Source organism: Somniosus microcephalus, chromosome 16 (assembly GCF_052327205.1).
Source record: "Somniosus microcephalus isolate GS21.2 chromosome 16, FLI_Smic_1.0, whole genome shotgun sequence".
NCBI classification, from domain to species: Eukaryota; Metazoa; Chordata; class Chondrichthyes; order Squaliformes; family Somniosidae; genus Somniosus; species Somniosus microcephalus.
Genome location: NC_141002.1, coordinates 77,666,871 through 77,683,564, shown reverse-complemented (window position 1 = coordinate 77,683,564; position 16,694 = coordinate 77,666,871). Strand labels below are relative to the sequence as shown.

Genomic DNA, 16,694 nt, shown 5'->3' with positions numbered 1-16,694 from the left:
TCAAGCCGCTCAGGCCCAGGCCTGGTCCCGGAGATCGGGAGGCAGAGAGGGGAGGAGGGTTACCAAGGTATCCGGGCCCGGCCAGCCGCAATCGGCCGTCTCAAGCCGCCTCAGGCCCGGCCTCGGGAGGGCGGGGCTCGGCATGTCAGTGCGTGGGGCGGCACAGAGCTCAGCGGAGCCATCGCCGGCAGAGGGGAGAGGGTCTGCTGGCTCCCCCCTCCTTCCCCCACCTCCCCCACCCCTCCCCTCCTCTCCCCCTCCCCTCCTCTCCCCCCTCTCCCCCTCCCCTCCCCTCCCTCTCCCCCCTCTCGCCCTCCCTCCCCTCCCCCCTCCCTCTCCCCCTCTCCCCCTCCCCCCTTCCCTCCCCTTCCCTTCTCCCCCTCCCCCCTCCCCTCCTCCCCCCTTCCTCCCCTCCCCCTCCCCTCCCTCTCCCCCCTCCCTCTCCCCCTCCCCCTCCCCTTCCCTTCCCCCCTCCCCCTTACCCTTGCTCCTCCCTTCCTCCCCCTCCCCTCCCCCTCCCCTCCCCTCCCCCCTCCCCCTTCTTCCCCCTCCCCCCTCCCCTTCCCCCCTCCCCTTCCCCCTCCCCTCCCCTTGCCCCCCTTCCCCCTCCCCTCCCCTTCCCCCTCCCCTCCCCTTCCCCCCCTCCGCTCCCCTTTCCCCCCTTCCCCCCCTTCCCCCCAGTCACGCTCTCTCTTCCCCCCAGTCGCTCTCTCTCTTCCCCCAGTCGCTCTCTCTCTCTTCCCCCCAGTCGCTCTCTTTCTTCCCCCCAGTCGCTCTCTTTCTTCCCCCCAGTCGCTCTCTCTCTCTCTTCCAACAACAGCATGCCCTCGAAAAAGCCTCGGCACCGCCGGGCACTCCAGCTAGTGTTTGTATATAATTACCAATGGGGTGTGGTGAAATACCATGCACCTAAAGAGATTTTTTCCTGGATCTCACCATTCCAAAGTGCATATTGTCAACAATAAAATAAACAAATTCATGTTCACTAACGCTTGTCATGGGTGTATAATGACGTCATTGCCCACCTGAAATTGGGTGAGATCAAGGTGAAGAATGAGGGAAAATTCAGGCAGTGTGGCCAATTGATCCAGAAAACTGGGTTGCTCTTCCGGACGTGTTGGAGGAAGAGGCAGACTTCCTGCCCTGCCGGAACACTGCCGGTGGGAAGAGAAGCCCAGCCCAATTTTCATTCTACACATGTGACATAAAAAAGACTGACAATTTAAATTCATGCAATGAGAAGAAAACATGCATATTTAGGTTAGAAAATAGATTATTCTGCTTAGTTGTATACTGATTTGGTTTAACATTTTAACAAGTCTACACTTTTCCTCATTTACTTCTGTGGAAGTTTATTCTATTGTAGTTCCACTCATACCATTGAAATCTGTTAATTGTTCATTCCTCAACTCACAAGTAACTCATGCAAATATACTCACGTTGGAGCAGCTCCAAACAACAAATGTAAAACCACATATGAGATAATCATATTGCAGACTTTGGGCAGGAATTTAACTCAGGAGTTGGGTAGGAGGCGGGACTACAACTTTCGAGGCTGTAGTCCCGCCTCCATCAAGATGCGGCCAATCCACGCGATTTTAACTTGATTGACCTTGTTGAGCCCGCCCAACGGGCTCAGCAGGCCAATTAAGGGCCACCCGGCAACAGGTGATGTCACAGACTGAAATGTCATCTGTCAAGAGGTTTTGACAGGTGAAATCTCAGCGTTTCACAGCTGTTTGAAGCTGTCAAACACTGACAGTCTTACTTCTAACCTGAGTCCTTCTCGACAGACTCAGTTAGAAATCTCTCCTGCACAGAAAGCTGAAGGCTGTCATTTTTGACAGTTCACAGCCATTCTGCTTTCTGTGCTGGTGAGATGAGGGGCTCCTGGGACCTAACGGAAGAAAGGTTGTAAAGTTAAGAAAAGGTATGTAAAACTTCTTTAATCACTTTAGACACACCAAACACACTTACCTTTGCACTCATGCACACATCACTCACCTGAACACCGACATCATGACCCCTCCAAGTCCTTCAACCCGACGGCCCGATTCCTCTAACTTGGCGTGGTTTGGAGCCGTCGGGAATCCCACACTTCAACCTTCAAAATAGGGATTCGGCTAAAAACTGCCTGTTAACTGCCTGTTAACAGGCAGTTAATTGGCACTAATCCCTTCCTGCCTCGGGTAGGCGGGTCCCAGTGCGGGGCGGGTACCCACCTCCTTTGAAACTGGCATGGAGGCGGGTTTGGGTGCGGGATGGGGTCGTGACCCCCCCCCCACGCCTCCAATCCCGACTCCACGGCACAATGAAAATCCTGCCCTTTATATCTACTCCTGATACAGACCCCTGATGTCTAGAATAGTAGAGAACTAGTTCTACATTGTGCCATAGTATACCATTCTAACAACACATCAAATTATATAACATTTACGTCACAACAAAATGTGCTCTGCATTTTACTAATAAACAGCAAATATTAAATGTAACCAAGGTAAGTAAATAATAAGTATAGTGCAAATATATCTGTGTTATGTAACCGGGTAATAATTTTTTATCAAAATAGTCCCTTCTGTTGGTGTCATAGAAACATAGACATAGAAGATAGGAGCAGGAGTAGGCCACTCGGCCCTTCGAGCCTGCTCCGCCATTCAACGAGATCATGGCTGATCATCCAAACCCTAGCACCCGGTCCCTACACCGACAGCCATCCCACCCAAGCCCTATCCCCGTAACCCCGTAACCCCACGTATTTAATCCCCCCTAACACTAAGGGCCAATTTTTATCATGGCCAATCAACCTAACCCGCACATCTTTGGACTGTGGGAGGAAACCAGAGCACCCGGAGGAAACCCACGCAAACACGGGGAGAATGTGCAAACTCCACACATCAATTAGTTGGTATGACCAGATTGGAAGTATGTGTAAAATTGTTCTACACATCAGTTTTGCTATTCTGATATGAATGTGAAGCTGAAAAGCTGCAGTTTGGAAAGAGTCGGTCATTTGAAATTTATGGATGATAATGTGTGATTACTGTTGTACTTGAAGCTTTATTTTAACAAATGAATGCACAATAATAAGCTTTATTTTCATTGCAACATTTGACACATGTTGGACAAACATGAAAGAGCATTTTCCGAGTTTCTGTACTAATTGCTTTCTCAACTATTCAGCCCCTGCAGATGAACAAGATAATGTCTTAAACATTGCTGCCTACTGTTTCCTTGTGATTGGTATCTCTGTTACCACAGTGTGCTTGGTGGGATGTATAGGAAGTATAAAAGAAGTTAAAAGCTTGCTTATTCTGGTAAGTTTAGCACACTTTAAAACTTCCTGGCATCAATGAAAAAATGATGTTCTATTTAGCCTCTATTTTATAACAGCATGCTTCTGTAAATATTGCATTATTATGTCTGGCAATAGGAGATGCAAAGCCTGTTTTCCATTATTGTTCTTATAAATTATTATTGAAGAAATATTGGATCACTCTTGGATAATAAGTAACAATGATATGATTTCTTATTATATCTTTGGTTTACTCCCTCCAGAATGACAATTCCATTTTTTATTTTCATTGTGTCCATATGAGCTAAATTAAAATTCTTCCCATCTTGGTTATTGTTGGTTTAAACTCTGCATGATGCAGATTTATATTGGTATGCATTATTTTATTTAACTAAAGTATATATTAAGAATAAATAATAGCAATAATTAATAATTTGATAGGTCCACATCCTTGGTCTCTTGTACCAAATCAATTACTACTGTGGTAAAATCTCCACTATATTCATGCCGTGCCATTTATGATCGCCTCAGCATTGTCTTAATTTTTTTTTGTTCTCAGGAATGCCACATTTATTGCCCACGGGCCGCCTTCTTGACCAGTAATTGTTTTCACAACTGAGTACTTGCTTGGCCACTTCAGTGGGCATTAAGAATCAATTATTAGTGTGGGACTGGAGTCACATAAAGGGCAGACTGGGCAGGGTTGGCTGGTTCCCTTCACTGAAGGACATTAGAAAAGCAATTGGTAGCTTTCACTTTCATTCTTTCTGATGCTAACTTACCAAATTACCAAATTTTAGGGGGTATTTTAACTCCCGGGCGGAAAGCCGGCGGGCCAACCACCTGGGAGCTGCAGTGTGAGGCCCAGTCCATTTTAACAGCCAGCAGCCTGCCCGAAATGGCCATTCAGACCAGCTCGCTAGCTTTGGGCCTACGAAGGTCGGGCAGCTTGGAGACCGCCAGGCCAGGAGTCAGGTAAGTCGCGGGGCGGGGGAGGTTTGGGAGAGTTTTGGAGGTCGGAAGTGAGGGGGTGCTTTCTCTTGGGGTAGTTTTGACTTTGTGCAAAAGTGCAGAATGGGAAATAGCAGATCAGCAGCCCGTTTTACATAGGATATACAGCACAGAAACAGGCCATTCGGCCTAACCAGTCCATGCAGGTATTTATGCTCCACTTGAGCCTCCTCCCGTCTTTCCTCATCTAAATCTATCAGCATTGTAAAGTCCACGCCTCAATAATACACGGACTTCGGGAGAACAGTTTAACAGGTACTTTACTTGAACAAGAGGCAGCTTGAAACTGAAACTACAGAAGCCTGCTAGGGCCTTTTATACAGGGGTGGTCACTGCCGGTACTGCAGTCTATGACCAGTTATTCCCTTAAAGGTACATACACAACAATTCCTCCCCTTTTAGATAAACAGTACATAACATTCATTTAACAACTAAATAATAACTAATTTCAATTACAATTTTCTCAGTAATATATACATCAACTGAAATAGTCATTTATAAGTTCAGTCTTTGAGGAGGCTTCCTCATCCGGACTGGATAGCGCCTTTCTCGAGTATCCTGTTCTGGCGGTGGAGTCAATTCTGGCTCATTGTCATTGGTTGGTTCGTCAGCTTCCAATACCCCTGCTTCTGAGGTAGACGCAATCTGTACTTTGGGCTCATTACCAGGTGCACATGCTTGTGGTGCAGGTTTGGCTTGTTCCTGTGACTCTAGAATCTGGTCAGCATGGCGTCTCACGATGCTCTCTCCAACGCCCACTGTGTACATTAGTGGTCCCTGCTGTGTGCATATCGTGCCTGGCTGCCATTTTTCTGTTCGGTAGTCGCGGGCCAAGACTGGTTGCCCTATCTTGAAGCTCCTGGTTGGCTTCTCATTTATGTGCTGGAACTGCTTATCCTCAACATCTCGTCTTATGTTTGGTTTGAGCAAATCCAAGCGACATCTTAGTCTCCGGTTGAAAAACAGTACGGCTGGAGTTTGGTTGCTTACTGCCTGTTAAGCAAACAGGAAGTTATCCACGATAGCAAAATACTGCAGATGTTGGAAATCCAAAATAACAACAGAAAATGCTGGAAAAACTCAGCAAGTCAGGCAACATCCGTGGAGAGAAATTTGAGTTGACGTTTCGGGTTTGACCCTTCTTCAAAACTGGAGAGAAAAGGAACTAGATCGAAGGCAGGGCTGCGATCGGACAAAAGAATAAAAGAACCAAAAGAAGTAAAAGAGATTAGAAGCTAGACGAGATGGTAATAGGCTGTGATTAGGTGTAAAGTGTACTGGCAGGGCAAAAGATAGCTGCCAGGTGTGAGAGAGAAACAAAAGGAAAGGGGGGGGGACGGAAAGGAAAGGAGTGGAAACATATAAGTGAAAATGAAATAGGGGCCGAGGTTATGATCTGAAATTTCATAACCTCGGCCCCTATTTCATTTTCACTTATATTTTTCCACTCCTTTCCTTTCCGCCCCCCCCCCCCCCTTTCCTTTTGTTTCTCTCTCACACCTGGCAGCTATCTTTTGCCCTGCCAGTACACTTTACACCTAATCACAGCCTATTACCATCTCGTCTAGCTTCTAATCTCTTTTACTTCTTTTGGTTCTTTTATTCTTTTGTCCGATCGCAGCCCTGCCTTCGATCTAGTTCCTTTTCTCTCCAGTTTTGAAGAAGGGTCAAACCCGAAACGTCAACTCAAATTTCTCTCCACGGATGTTGCCTGACTTGCTGAGTTTTTCCAGCATTTTCTGTTGTTATTTAGGAAGTTATCCACCTTGTGTTGCAGTGGTATGTCATCATTATACATTGCCTTTATGGCCTTTTTAAAGGTCTGAACAAACCTCTCAGCCAATCCATTTGTGGCTGGATGATATGGGGCAGATGTGTAATGTTTCACCCCATTATTTTTCAGGAACCTCCGGAAATCCTCAGACACAAACTGTGGGCCTTTGTCGGAACAGACCTGTTCTGGCAACCCATTCCTGGCGAAGATGGTCCTTGGGACTGCAATAGTTTTCTCCGTGGTGGTGGAGGACATTTTAATGACCTCTGGCCATTTCGAATGGGCGTCCACAGCGATTAGAAACATTGAGTCCATAAATGGACGAGCGAAATCAATGTGTACCCATTGCCATGGAGATGAGGGCCACTCCCATGAATGTAGCGGGGCCTGTGGTGGAGCGTTTTGGACCTTCTGGCATCCTGTGCATCTCTTGGTCATATCCTCGATTTCTTTATCGATTCCCGGCCACCACACAAACGCCCTGGCTAGGCTCTTCATTTTTACCCCTCCCAGATGACCCTCGTGAAGCTCATTGAGTAATCAATCTCTCAACTTGGGTGGAATTACCACTCGGGATCCACACATCAAGGTTCCCCGGCACACTGACAGCTGTTCCCTCCTTGGCGAGAATGCTGGCAACAGTGAGTCGCCATATGTTGGCCATCCCTTCACCGTCAAATCATAGACCCGAGAGAGTGTTGGGTCATTTCGGGTTTCCTTCTCGATACTTGCGTTTGTAACAGGCAAACATTCGACTATGGTCGCATGGAATATCTCCACAGTGTCCACTGCAGGTGCTTCTTCCGCCGTAGGCAACGGTAGGCGCGACAGCCCATCAGCGTTTCCGTGTTGTTTTGTACCTTTGTACTCTATGTCATACTGATGTGCCCCTAGAAAAAGTGACCATCTTTGCAGCCGTTGCGCCGTCATCACCGGAACGCCCTTCTTTGGGTTAAAAATTGAGACCAGGGGTTGATGATCAGTCAGTAGGGTGAATTTCTGCCCGTGCAGATAGTGATTGAACTTCTTCACCCCCCACACCAGGCTGAGGGCCTCCCTGTCAATCTGGGCGTAGTTACGCTCGGCTGAGGTTAGCGAGCGCGATGCAAAGGCTATTGGCCTCTCTGAACCATCACAGAATTTGTTTGACAGCACCGCTCCAATGCCGTAAGGTGACGCATCACATGCCAACCGAATCGGTAGTGTTGGGTTGTAGTGGGCCAATACTTCTTTTGAAGTGATTTGGCATTTACATTCCTGAAAGGCACGCTTACACTCATCACTCCATTTCCATGTTACTCCAGTTTGAAGGAGGGCATTCAGTGGGTGCAGAATTGTAGATAAATTCGGCAAGAACTTATGGTAGTAGTTCACCAACCCGAGGAACGACCTCAGTTGCGACACATTTTCTGGTGCTGGAGCCTTGACTACAGCCTCAATCTTGTCCGGCGACTTATGCAACCCTTCCTCATTAATCATGTGGCCACAATACGAGATTTGTCTCCCGAAGAACTCGCATTTGGGACGGTTGGCTCGTAGCCCATATTCCTGCAATCTCGTGAGCACCTGTTCCAGGTTGGCAAGGTGTTCACTGTCATTTTCGCCCGTAACCAGGATGTCGTCCAAATAACACTGGGTCCTCGGGATCCCTTGCAGGACTTGTTCCATTGCCCTCTGCCACATAGCCGGGGCCGATGCTACCCCAAATACCAGTCGATTGTACTGGTAAAGGCCTTTGTGAGTGTTTATCGTGAGGTATTTCCTAGATGCTTCTTCCACCTCCATTTTTAGATACGCTTGAGCCAGGTCAATCTTTGTGAAACGTTTCCCTCCAGATAGTGAGGTGAAAATATCTTCTATCCGCGGAAGCGGATACTGTACTGTGTGCAGGACTGGGTTCACAGTCACCTTGAAGTCCCCACAGATGCGAACCTTCCTTGGCTCCCCAGGCGTGCTGCTCAATGCTTTCTTCATTACAGGAACGATGGGTGTGGCCCACTCGCTCCAGTCCACCTTAGACAGCACCCCCGAACGCTCCAGACTCTCCAGTTCAGCTTCCACAGCTGGGCGTATCGCGTATGGCACCGGTCTGGCCTTGAAAAATTTTGGGGTTGCGTTATCCTCAATCTTTATGGTTGCCTTTACTCCTTTTAGAATCCCAAGTCCTTGTTGGAACACCTCTTCCGCGTCAGATAGAATTTGTGACAGACGTCCAGGTGCGACGTCATCATCTTTTTTGTCAGTCACAGTTAGTGCCAGAATGGAATGCCAATCCAATTGTAGTCTTCGGATCCATTCACGTCCCAATAATGGTGGTCCTCCATCTCGTAGTATATACATGTATAGTTTCTGTGTTTCCTTTCCGTTATATTCAACTGGCACCCTTATTTTTCCTCTGGGGTAGACCTTTTGCCCCGTGTGTGTCTTCAATACAATGGACGTGTCCTTTAAGGGTATGTGTGAGAACAGCCGCTCATAGTCTTTTCGATTCATGACAGTTAGGGCTGATCCTGTGTCCAATTCCATCTTAATAATTAATAATTCAACTTTTTATTGTCATTGTACAATGCACAAGTACATGAACAACAAAATGTGATCTTGCAAGCTCCCATGAGTCCAGTACAAATAACATTAACATTAACGTAAATAGCACCATCCTGGGAGAAGCAAAGCCGCTGCGTCTGTGCATGCTGCCATTCCATTTCCACCATTCCTCCTGTCTGACAATCCAGCCCAACGCCCGGGCCTGCTCACCAACCACCCCTCCTCGGGGCTCCTTCCGTGACCTTCTGCACCTGGTCTTCCCTGATGGTTACTCCTCCAGGTACTAACCAGGCCTGGCTCTGACTTAGCTTAGCTTCCAAGCCTTGCCAGTGACCCTGTCCCTAGTCCCAGGAACAGGGCTAGTCTCAGGAACAGGGCTTCACTGGGGACCCTGCTATCATGAGGGTGACCCAAATGGTTCGGTGATCTTCTTTTGCGATCACATTGTGTAACTTTAAACAACTTAATCGCCTGCTCCTGGAGTCCTTATCACTCTCCTGATCTTCTGAACTACTATCTGTCAGTTTCTTTACTTTCCTGTACTGTTCCTTAGTAGTTCTTGTCGTGTTGGTCTTCTTTCCCGACCTGCAGACTCTTGCTATATGTCCCATTTTCCCGCATTGCCTGCATATTTTGTCTTTAAACCAGCAGTCCTTCTGCTCATGGGTTGTTCTGCCACAGCGATAGCACTTTTTGGCTCCATACGCCATTTCGTTAGCGCTGTATTCTTGTGGTTTCTGTTGTATTTTCGCAGCTCCCCGTGCTGCTGCTTCGTAGGATACTGCCACGCTGAAAGCCTGTTCTAGCGTCAGGTCCTTTTTTGAAAGTAGTCGTTTCTGGGTTCCTTCACTCTGGAGCCCGCAGATAAACTTATCCCGTAAGGTGTCTGCCAGTCCTGCTCCGAACTGGCAGTGCTTCGATAACTTGCGTAGTTCTGTAAGATAGTCAGCATTGCTCTCATCTTTGTGCTGGTTTCTTTTATGGAACTTGAATCTTTTTGCTATCAGCAGTGGTGTAAGGCTTAGGTGTTCCTGTAAAATATGAACAATCTCCTCAAAACTTTTCTCCATTGGTTTAGCTGGGGTAATTAAATTCCGCAATAGGCCGTACGTACTTGCACCCATCAGATTTAATAATACCGACGCCCTCTTTCCATCAACCACCTCATTTGCCTTGCAGTACACTTCAATTCTTTCCACATACGTGGTCCAGTCTTCTACCTCGTTGTCGAAAGCAGTGATTACTGCCACTTTTTGGCATCTTGGGCGATTTAAAATGGCGCCTCCCGCGCTTTTGCTTCTTCCCCAATGGAATAAAATGGCGCCTCCCGCGCTTTTGCTTCTTCCCCAACGGGATAAAATGGCGCCTCTTCCCCTTACTGCCATGCTGCTCCTAGCGTTCTACGGGGTAATGGCGACGACCCGCAGCTTCGGCGCGTCTCGCTTTCCTTCCCCCCCGTTTAGTTTCTCTCCGCTGTCCTGTTCTCGAGCACCCTCTCTCTCTTGTTTTCTTTTCCCGGCGACGCTGCGCGGCCCGATTTGTAGAGCCGCTCGATCGAGCTTGAGCCCGCCGCAGTCCGGAAGGGTCAGCGCGCTACCTGCTACCAGCACGATTCGCTGGAACCACAGTCTCTCCCGCAATTCTCCAAACACCAATGGATTCTTTGGGCGGTTGCCCTCGGTCGACGCCCGTTGCTCAGACTACGACCTTCCAGGACCTTCCTTTCAGGCGAGATCCCCGTGAGATGATGCCACACTGCAGGTGAGTTCGAACTTACTCGTCGCCACTGTAAAGTCCGCGCCTCAATAATACACGGACTTCGGGAGAACAGTTTAACAGGTACTTTACTTGAACAAGCGGCAGCTTGAAACTGAAACTACAGAAGCCTGCTAGGGCCTTTTATACAGGGGTGGTCACTGCCGGTACTGCAGTCTAAGACCAGTTATTCCCTTAAAGGTACATACACAACAAGCATAACCCCCTATTCCCTTCTCCCTCATATGCTTATCTAACCTCCCCTTAAATCCATCTATACTTTTCACTTCAACCACTCCCTGTGGTAGAGTGTTCCACATTCTCACCACTCTCTGGGTAAAGACGTTTTTTCTGAATTCCCTATTTGATTTCTTGGTGACTATCCTTATATTGATGGCCTCTAGTTTTGCTTTTTCCCACAAGTGGAAACACTCTGGGCTCGATTTTGTCAATGGGGAGCTTTTGGAGGCGGGACTCCCACTTTTTGGGTTGTAGTCCCGCCTCCATTGACTTGTGGCCAACCCACGCTATTTTCCCTTGATTGACCTTGTTAAGCCCGCCCAGCGGGCTCAGCAGGCCAATTAAGGGACACCTGGTTACTGGTGACGTCAGCGATTGACATTTCATCTGTCAAGAGCTTTTGACAGATGAAAAATCAGCATTTGACAGCTCTGTGAAGCTGTCAAACACGGACAATCTGTCTTCTAACTTGAGTCCTTCTACTCAGACTCAGTTAGAGAGCTCTCCAGACCAGAAAGCAGAGGCTGCAGCTTTTGACAATTCAGCAGCCATTCTGCTTTCTGTGCCGGTGAGCTAAGGGACTCCCAAGAACTGAAAGAAGGAAGCCTGCAGAAGAAAGTAAAGGTAAGTAAAACACTTTACACTTACCTCACACGCTTACCTCTGCACACATGCACCCATCACTCACCTGCACAACGGACATCTCGACCCCTCCAACCCCTGCAGACCAACGGTCCGCCTCGCTAACTTGACGTGGTTCGGAGCCGTCGGACAGCCCACACTTCAAGGCTAAAAATAGGGATTAGGCACTAATCCCCTTCCCGCCTCGGGGAGGCGGCTCCCAGCACAGGTCGGGTACCCGCCTCCTGGGACATTGGCACGGAGGCGGGTTGCGGGCAGGATGGGTTCCTGCCCCCCCGATTCTGTAATTTTCCCACCACTCCTGCCTCCAAACCCGCCTCCTCGGGGCTTGGAAAATCGCGCCCTCTGTGTCTACTCTGTCAAAACCTTTCATTATTTTAAAGACCTCTATTAGGTCACCCCTCAGCCTTCTCTTTTCAAGAGACCAATTTTTATTTACACTCTTATTGACTTCATTGAAAATAAAAATCAGAAGAGTTGTAAAATGAGCTATCACCCATTCTACACCATTGCACAAAGTCAAATTTACCCCCTCTCTCTCTAATATGGAATCAAATAGTTCAACAGGTTAGGAAATGCTGTTGGAGCTGTTGCACTGATTTATTTATTTTTATTTTCAGTACTTCTTATTTCTGATCCTTATTTTCATTCTTCAACTTGCAACTGGATTGACTGTACTTATTCTTTATGATAAGGTAAGTATGCATTTGCTGTTACCATTTAAAACCAATATGACAATTAATTTAAAGGATTATTCTAAGTTAATAAATGGATTAAATCAAAGTGCAGATGGTTGATCTTGAGCTCCAGTTTGTTGTTGTACAATAATTTGGAGCTTTTTAAAATAATTATATTCACATTTTATGAATAAGAAGATAATCAGTAATAACATTCTGATGATACTCTGTGCCATCTTTGCTTGTTCCAGTTCACATATTCTGCCTCTTAACTCACAATGCATCCCCAGCAAAATTCTAGAACTCATCTATCCACATTGTTAAACGTTTAATACAACAGTGAAAACACAGAACTTTATACGGTAAAGTGAGTGAAAGCAGTAATATTAAATGTGGGAAAATTATCTTCAGTCATCGCTAAATCTCTCCAGCATTATGACACCAATCATTTGTGTTTAATATTAATGTTACCACACACAAGATATGCAAGTCCTGGGTATTGTGTCCAATTCTGGGCATCACACTTTGGGAGGGACGTGGAGGCTTTGGAGAGAGTGCAGAGCAGATTTGCCAGAGTGGTTCCAGGGATGAGGGAATACAGTTGCGTGGATGGACTGGAGAGGCTGGGGTTGTTCTCCTTGGAACGGAGAGGGCTGTGAGGAGATTTGATAGAGGTGTTTAAGATCATGAGAGATTTGGATGGAGTAAATGGAGAGAGGCTGTTTCCAGTGGCTGAGGGGCCGATGACGGGAGGGCACAGATTTAAAGTGAACGGCAAAAGAACCAGAGACAACATGAGTAAAGACTTCTTTTACGCAACGAGTGGTTAGGATTTGAAATGCTCTGCCTGATAGGGTGGTGGATACAGATTCAATAGTAGCCTTCAAAAGAGAATTGGATAAATACGTGAAGGAGAAAACATTTCAGGGATATGGGGAAGGAGCAGGGGAGTGGGGCTAACTGGATTGCTCTTCGAAAGAGCTGGCGCAGACTTGATGGGCCAAATGGCTGTACTCTTCTATGATTCTATAAATCCTATAGAAATATTGAATCATTTTACAGTGACAAGATTTTAAACACAGCCCTGTTTCGTATTTAAAAAATCTTACTTCATCTACTCGTGTCTGATACAAGGCATTTCCCATTCAAATCCCCTCTTCCGTCATATGAGTATTTCAAAATGTTTGTTATTTTAATGTTGCAAATGCTCCATTCCTGTCGAGCAGCATTTACAAACACTGTTTAGCAAAGAGGCTGGTGGCAATCTTAAGGCCTGAATGACAGCCAGGAGCCACTACAGTGGAAAGCAAAAATAAGAACAATGTCTCAAGATTAATATAACATAAAATAAAATCTGAAGTTCCAATGTGTCTCAGAACCACAGTGAACTTAAAAAAACAACCAAACTTTGCCCTGTTTGAAACATTGGGCCAGAAATTCCAGGCCAGAAGCGTGAGTACGGTCGGCTTACTGACGCTTCTGGCCGTTGGAAATGCCGGCGTTCAGCATGAACAGCGCATGCGGGGAACGCCGGCATTTCCAGACCTCGAGCGCGTGCGACTGCACAGGCAGCGCTTGCGCAGTGAACTTCGTGGATTTCATTCATGAAATCCGTGAGGTTAAGTCCTTAGAAGTTACACTTGAAAAAAGCAAGTGTAAAGTTGTTCATTGGCTGCGGAGGAAGATATATTTTATCGTGGAGCTTTTGAAATGCAATATTTTTGTTTGGGAAAGGGAGGGAAGTTATTTTAAGAAATTTTAAGTAAGTTTAAAAGTTAAATTTTTTTTTTTAAAAGGGTTTTCAGAACGGTAGGTAGAAGGAGCAATTGTGGCTGTGTGAATGGAATGTGAGAATGAGTTATGTATGTATGTCCACATATATTCCTTTACGTATATGTATGTATGTTTTATATTCCTTTACTAATGTGTATGAATGTATGTTTTTAATTATGATTTTCCAATAAGTTACTTTCTCTGAAAGTCATAATTAAATAATACATTCATACACATAAGTAAAGGAATATATACATAACACGCAAAGGAATATATACAGACATACATACTTTCAGAAGCTCCACGATAAGAAATATCTTCCTCCGCAGCCTCTGTAGCAACTGTACCCATGCTTTTTTCATGTGTAAGTTGTAATGACTGGACCTCACTGAAAGCATTAATGAAAGCGGCGAATTATACTGCGCACGCGCTGCCTGTGCAGTCGCACGCGTTCTGCCTCTGAACCCCTTCGTTCAGAGGACAGGAAATGCCGGTTTTCCCCACATGCACTGTGCATGCTGAAAACCGGCATTTCATCCGGCCAGATGCGTAAGTACCCCGACCGTACTAGCGCATTTGGAAGGGAATTATTGGGCCAACATTTTACATGTCAATAAAATAAAAAATTTAACAATTGCACGACTTGCCCCCTCGCATCTGCGACTGAGGGTCCAAGGAGGTGCAATGCGCAAGAGGTCATCATCGGACGTATCCTCACACTGTTCCCTTTGGGGAACTGTATGAAGTGGTGGAAGGATTTATGGCCGTGATTAACGCTCATTCCGTGACCGTAACCATCTTTGAACCAGCCATTAGGGTGGTTAGTCCTATGGCGGGAGGGTTTTACGGGCTCCCACAACCCATCTGAGGGGGGGGGGGCCACCAACACCCACGGACGCAAGTATCCCGCTGGATGTCCACCCAGAATTTAAAGTTGGAGCTCCGACTCCACTTGCCGGGACTGTCTGGAGTGGGGTTCAAAACCCTACTCCTTCTGGCCCAGCGGCGGGGATGCTTACTGCTACGCAAAAGGCCCACTCCGCACAAAAGGTGACACCCATACGTTTCCTGCGCCTTTTCCCTCCCCGTGACTGGAGCCCTATGCTGCCATTTCACGTTGCTAATCGGATTGGGCCTTTGTCATAGCGGTAGGATCCCCGCCGCTGGGCCAGATCAGGGTAGGGTTTCGAACCCCGCTCCAGACAGTCCCGGCAAGTGGAGTCGGAGCTCCGACTCTAAATTCTGGGTTGACATCCAGTGGGATATTTGCGTCCGTGGGTGTGGGTGGCCCCCCCTCCTTGTATAGCTTGTGGGAGCCCGTAAAACCCTCCCGCCATAGGACTAACCGCCCTAATGGCTGGTTCAAAGATGGTTACGGTCACGGAATGAGCGTTAATCACGGCCATAAATCCTTCCACCACTTCATACAGTTCCCCAAAGGGAACAGTGTGAAGACACGTATGACGACGACATTGCTAAATAAATAAATGGAATTAAAAAAATTCTTTTAGGGCTTTTAAAAGTCTTTAAATTGCTTTAATTCTCTTTAAAACTACTTCAGATTACTCAAAATAATGTAAACATTTTTAAAAGTTTATAAAAGTTACCAAAATCTTCAAAAAACTTCCAAAAACCTATTTAAACTGCTGCTTTGCATGTAAAAAAGCAAAGCAGCTTGACAGAAACATTGGGGGCGTGTCCAGTGAAACTGAGACCTCAAGGGGCGTGTCTCACTTACACTGCACGCTCCTGGCTCCGCGCTGGCTGCATTCCTGGGCGGCGTGACGTCATACGCTGCCCGGGATTCTTCTTTCAGTTTCTGCAAGTGCAGGCGTCCCTGGAGCTGATCGGCAGGAGCGCGGGGTAAGTGCAAATACGGGGCTTGCACGCACTGCAAGCCCCGTTCTGGAATTTCTGGCCCACAATCTGAACCAGTTGATGCAGTTACAGAGCACTTTCTCACTCATTTTATCCATATTCAATTGTATGATTAGAATGACTCGTAATGCGTATGTGCCACGTCAGAGGTGTTAATGAGTCACCATTGCACTAAGTACTCTTCCGAGTGGGTGCACTGCCTTCCCCCCCATATGGCAACAACACTTGGTGATGTCACAGTGGGCTGGTGACATTAACTTCAGTGAATTAATCATCGGTATTTTAATTCGAGGAAAAAGATTTGGATGGAGAAATTCCCCTCCTTTGCACCTCCCGTGGGGGGCGCTAACAGGGCGCAAAGGCTTTTTCGCCTGGCCGCGGCGCTGACCGTGCCTCCCGCCAAATTCTGCGGGAGGTTAGCGACAGTGCTACCGGGTTGTGCCCCGATCTCATGCACCCAGAGATCATGACGTTATCTCCGGGCGCTTTGCCCTGGCAGAAAAATTCCCCTTCGCCCCCTGCAGCAACGCTAGGCGATGGCAGCGACTGCTGCAGGGGACGCTAGCAGGGCGGCCAGCCGCTAGCGGGGCGGAAGTTAGAGGTGAGGTGGCCGGCTGCCCTGAAAAAAATGTCGGCTTTTTTGAAAAATGTTTTTTTTTTGCTCCGGACGCGGGATCCGTGCCGCGCTCGGTCAGCCCGGCACTCTGCTGATCGCGCGGCACCCCGCTCCCCGGTGCTGCAGGTAAGTTAAAACAAAAACTGCAGAGTTCGGAGCATGGGGCCCTTCCCTTTAATTCAGGGAAGAGCCCCTACAATGCGTCAGCATCACATGGCCCAGTGCGTGGCACTGCAGAGCTGTGCGCCCCTGGTGGTCAACTTCCCCCCCCTCCTTGCGCTCCAAGAAGGAAGTGGAGCACTTAACTTAGCACTTCACTTCCCTCTTGGAGCAAAACGTGGGAATTTCAGAAAGGCTGGAAGAGGTTAGCGCCTGGCGCTAACTTTTCCAGCTTTTCTGATTTAGCATCCCAAACGAGGCTCGAGGAGAGTTTCTAGCTCTTGATTCTTTATTTTACTGATGTCAATATATCACGTACATAAGAAATTAATT

General features: G+C 47.3%; 1 protein-coding gene across 5 annotated transcripts in view; it reads left to right on the top strand.

The window, feature by feature from the left end:
• Positions 1-16,694, top strand: part of LOC147106311 (CD82 antigen-like) — a 156,379-nt gene that overhangs the window by 33,880 nt on the left and 105,805 nt on the right. For all 5 annotated transcript variants that reach the window (XM_086009302.1, XM_086009300.1, XM_086009299.1 and 2 more), the window contains exons 4-5: positions 3,181-3,314; positions 11,879-11,953. In XM_086009302.1, coding sequence (XP_085865428.1) covers positions 3,181-3,314; positions 11,879-11,953 — 209 coding nt within the window. The remainder of the gene's footprint in view (positions 1-3,180; positions 3,315-11,878; positions 11,954-16,694) is intronic.